Source organism: Sinocyclocheilus rhinocerous, unplaced genomic scaffold (assembly GCF_001515625.1).
Source record: "Sinocyclocheilus rhinocerous isolate Xijiao unplaced genomic scaffold, SAMN03320098_v1.1 scaffold2286, whole genome shotgun sequence".
Classification (NCBI taxonomy): Eukaryota; Metazoa; Chordata; class Actinopteri; order Cypriniformes; family Cyprinidae; genus Sinocyclocheilus; species Sinocyclocheilus rhinocerous.
In genome coordinates this window covers 47,882-51,715 of record NW_015656017.1, presented here as the reverse complement: position 1 = coordinate 51,715, position 3,834 = coordinate 47,882, and the positions used below count along the sequence as shown (strand labels likewise).

At 38.7% G+C, this 3,834-nt stretch overlaps 1 protein-coding gene across 1 annotated transcript in view; it reads right to left on the bottom strand.

Annotated features, from left to right (window-relative positions):
* Positions 1–1,820: 1,820 nt before the first annotated feature.
* Positions 1,821–3,834, bottom strand: part of LOC107719199 (cyclin-dependent kinase inhibitor 1C-like) — a 23,341-nt gene continuing 21,327 nt past the window's right edge. Inside the window, exons 2-4 of the mRNA XM_016526572.1 lie at positions 3,536–3,564; positions 3,020–3,253; positions 1,821–2,044 (exon numbers count right to left, since the gene is read on the bottom strand). Of these exons, the coding sequence (XP_016382058.1) occupies positions 1,821–2,044; positions 3,020–3,253; positions 3,536–3,564 (487 nt within the window). The remainder of the gene's footprint in view (positions 2,045–3,019; positions 3,254–3,535; positions 3,565–3,834) is intronic.

Here is a 3,834-nt window from a genome sequence, read left to right as displayed (position 1 = left end):
GCATTACGTCATGCATGTGCATGTGACGTCGAAATGCATGACGTCACCACGCTACTGGCTGCAGCGAGGAGTACTTGTGTTTTCTGAGTAACATTGAGAATATCACTATATATTGTTGCAACACCGCCGCCACGAACAGTCTGACTGGGCTCATGCTTATAACAGTAGCTTGGTGGAGTAGACTCATTTAGACCAATATAGTCATTTGGTTTGAGCCAGGTTTCAGTCAAGCAGAGTACATCAAATCTATTCTCTGTGATCATTTCATTTACAATAACTGCTTTGGGTGCAAGTGATCGAATGTTTAGGAGCCCAAACTTTAAAAATTGTTTTTGTTAATATATTTTGCATTTTTCTGGTTTAATCACGATCTGATTTTTTTACGGCTATCACACACTGATAAATTGAAATAAAAATGTTTAACTTAATGAATAAATAAAGAAATGGGTAAAAATCCTCTTACATTTTTCTAAGCAAAAAATATTTTCTTCTAGTGCAGGGATGACCATTCCGTGAATTAACTGTTTCCAAAAATTGTGTTTAGTTTAAGTTGGAAAGTTTCTCTCTGTCTTTCACACACACGCGCACGCACGCACACTCGCACACACACACACACACACACACACACACACACTACAATGAATTGAAAATAAAACAAATGAATAAAGAAATGGATATAAACCATTTACATTTTCAGGAAGAAGATCCAGGATTCCAATAAGAAAATTGTACAGGATTCTATTTGGAATTTCTATCATATTTTGGAACCGTTCCTATAGGATTCCGATAGGAATGGTCTTATAGGACAAGACATGACTATCCTGTAGGATCATTCCTATAGGATTTTAATGGGATCCAATTGGGTGACTGTTCATGCCTATCTGGGAATTCTTTTTTTTTTTGCACTTTTGCACTTTTCAACTGTATTTGTTTTATTAACAAATAATTTTTTTTTTAAATAATTTGTTTCATTTAACATTATCCAGAGAAGCACATGTTAATGATAGATCCCCTGTGATGTTTGTACTGGCTACTGTATACAGGCCACCAGGGCACCATACAGACTTTATTAAAGAATGTGCTGATTTTATATCCGAGTTAGTGCTGGCTGCAGATAAAGTTTTAATTGTTGGTGATTTTAATATCCATGTTGATAATGAAAAAGATGCATTGGGATCAGCATTCATAGACATTCTTTCATGCTGCATATGCAGCCAATGAGCTTACTGCCTTGCATTTATATGGCTGGCTAGCATTCACTAGAGATTCCTGCAGCGCGCTTTCAGAGATTCTCTGAAACCCTTCACCTTCCCCAGCTCCACCTGTATAGATCTGCTATGGGTTATTTTATATGCTATTTGTGCAGCAGCAGTATGTCTTAAATGCTCATGGCACCGTATCGCCATATGCATTGGCAGTAGCAAGTTCCTGTACTTGCTTGCAGCAGCAGCAATAATCTACAACTACAGCAATAACCAACAGCAGCAGCAATTCAGCAGCAGCGTAGCAGATCTGTTCCGCCAAGACCAAATACATTAACATTGTCATATCCATCACCATGCTAAAATGTTCCGAGAGTTGTCATGATTGAACAAATTTTTTTGTGTTCACCTAAGTTTTCAGATGTTTTTGTTTCATAAAAGAATGGAAATAAAATATTGAATAGCAAACCACAAAGGTGAGATGATCAAGATTGCATGTATTTCCTTCAGCATATATACTGTACATCATTAAACAAACAAAATAGAACCTAACCATCAGCAGAATGTGGCAAAAGGAGAAAACACAAGTTGCTATTTCTTCGTTAAAGCAGAAACAAATTATTTTAAGATGTCGTTACATTCGCTTGCCACTTCCACTGCTTGCTTTTGCAGGGCCATGAGTTCTGACATCTGCCTCCTCTGCTCAGTGACATACTGCTCAAACCACTCGGGTGCTTCAGACTTGCGCCTTCTCTTTTTGCCATGTTCTGCTGATGGCTTAGGTTGTGAAGATGATGGTTGTGAAGTTGATGGTCCTGGGCCAACTGGATCTGATGAAGATCCTGAGTGGAAAGAAAGATTAAACTTGGTGGCCTCAAAATGGTAATGATCAAGGCAGCAAACATCACTTTCCTCCGACAAATACATTTTGGGTTCTCACATGGACTTACACATGTCTGCATCTACTGCGATTTAGAGTCATGTGCCAACAAAGCTACATTAAACATCCGGTTAACCCAGCTTCTAATTACCTGAGCCACACAATAGACATCCTTCAAATAAAGCTGTTAGCAACACTACCAAGTTACACAGTAAAAGTTGATGACAACATTGGAGCTACTTTGTATCTAACATGGATGCTAATGTGAGGCCATATTATGACATCACTGAGTGATTGAATTAAAACTTACAAATAAGATCCAATAATGTATAAGATTTTTATAAAAAAAATATGAATATAACATTTTTTTTGATTAAACTACACTCAACTCATCTGATGTGCTAATTCATGTTGATGTGGCACAAAAAAAATTGACATGGAAAAGATTATCACCAGCAAAAGATAACACGATCAGAACAGGCTCCACACTGGGATCATCAGCCAGGAGGTCCTCCATTGATGAGAAAAAGACCCAGCTGCTGGCACCACTCCCAGTCTTCTTCTTACTGTCCACTATTGTTAGACTACTATAATAGAAACCCAGATATAGCAAACGTCTTCAAGTGGCCCTACTCCCAAAATAATTCAAATGCCAGTATCAAATCAAACCTGTGCTTTAACTGCCTGAACTTATTGTCACATGCCTCTGCTCCAAAGTCATATCCTTTTGCCAGCATTTGTGCAGCTACCTTTTTCCACACTTCTACTTTCATTAATGCAGGAGATTGAAAGTCTTCAGCCATTTGCTTTGTCAGAGAAATTAGAAGCAATGTTGCATTGTGCATCCATGGCTTTGTATCTATAGCACACATTTAAATAGATAAGTCACAGAACATATATAAACGGAAAAATTGTGCTAGGAATGAACTTAATGTACCTTTATGCATTTGTTGGGGGGTTGAGACTGGTGCCCACTTTGGAGCACAGGCAGGTGATGGTCCAGCAACAGACAAATTAAGTGGTGCAGGAGCCGGAGGCAAATGCAGTGGTGCAGGAGCCAACTTCTGTGGTGCAGGAGTCGGAGGCAAATGCAGTGGTGCAGCGGGAATGTGTAGGCCTAGTGGAAGTTGACTAGGCCCATTCGATGCACTAGCCTGTTCCAAAGGGATTGCTGAAACAGAAATGAAAACGCATCTATTTAGCCTCACATACTACTGACTAATTTCTTATTTTTATTTCTATTTCTTAATTTTTTAATACCTTTTATTTTCTTTCTCATTTTTATGTAAAGCACCTAATTACCATTGTGTATGAAATTTGGTATATAAATAAACTTGCCTTGCAATGAAGCTAAAAATATAAACAACTACATCATCATGTTGACATGCTATATTTTTACTATAAAACTCTTACGACAAACATATCTTCTAATATCTTCAATTGTTGCATATACCGAGCTGCAGCGGACACGTTTGTAAACGACTTTACTTGGACCCATTGTGCGAGCTGTCTCTTTAATACCGCGTGGTTTATATACATGTTGCTGCTGATTGGGCTGACATTTCTGACATGCACACCCACCAAACAAGAGAAAACGTATCTCAAACCCCGTTGCACACAGTTTCCAGGAAACATGTCGTTCAAGCCGGAAACCGTAGCAAAACGGTGCACACCGGTTTGAGCTTGGTGCTGCCCCAAAAGACTCGAGAGATGAACTAATCAATTCTCTTTCCGGCTCAGACTGCATTGGTT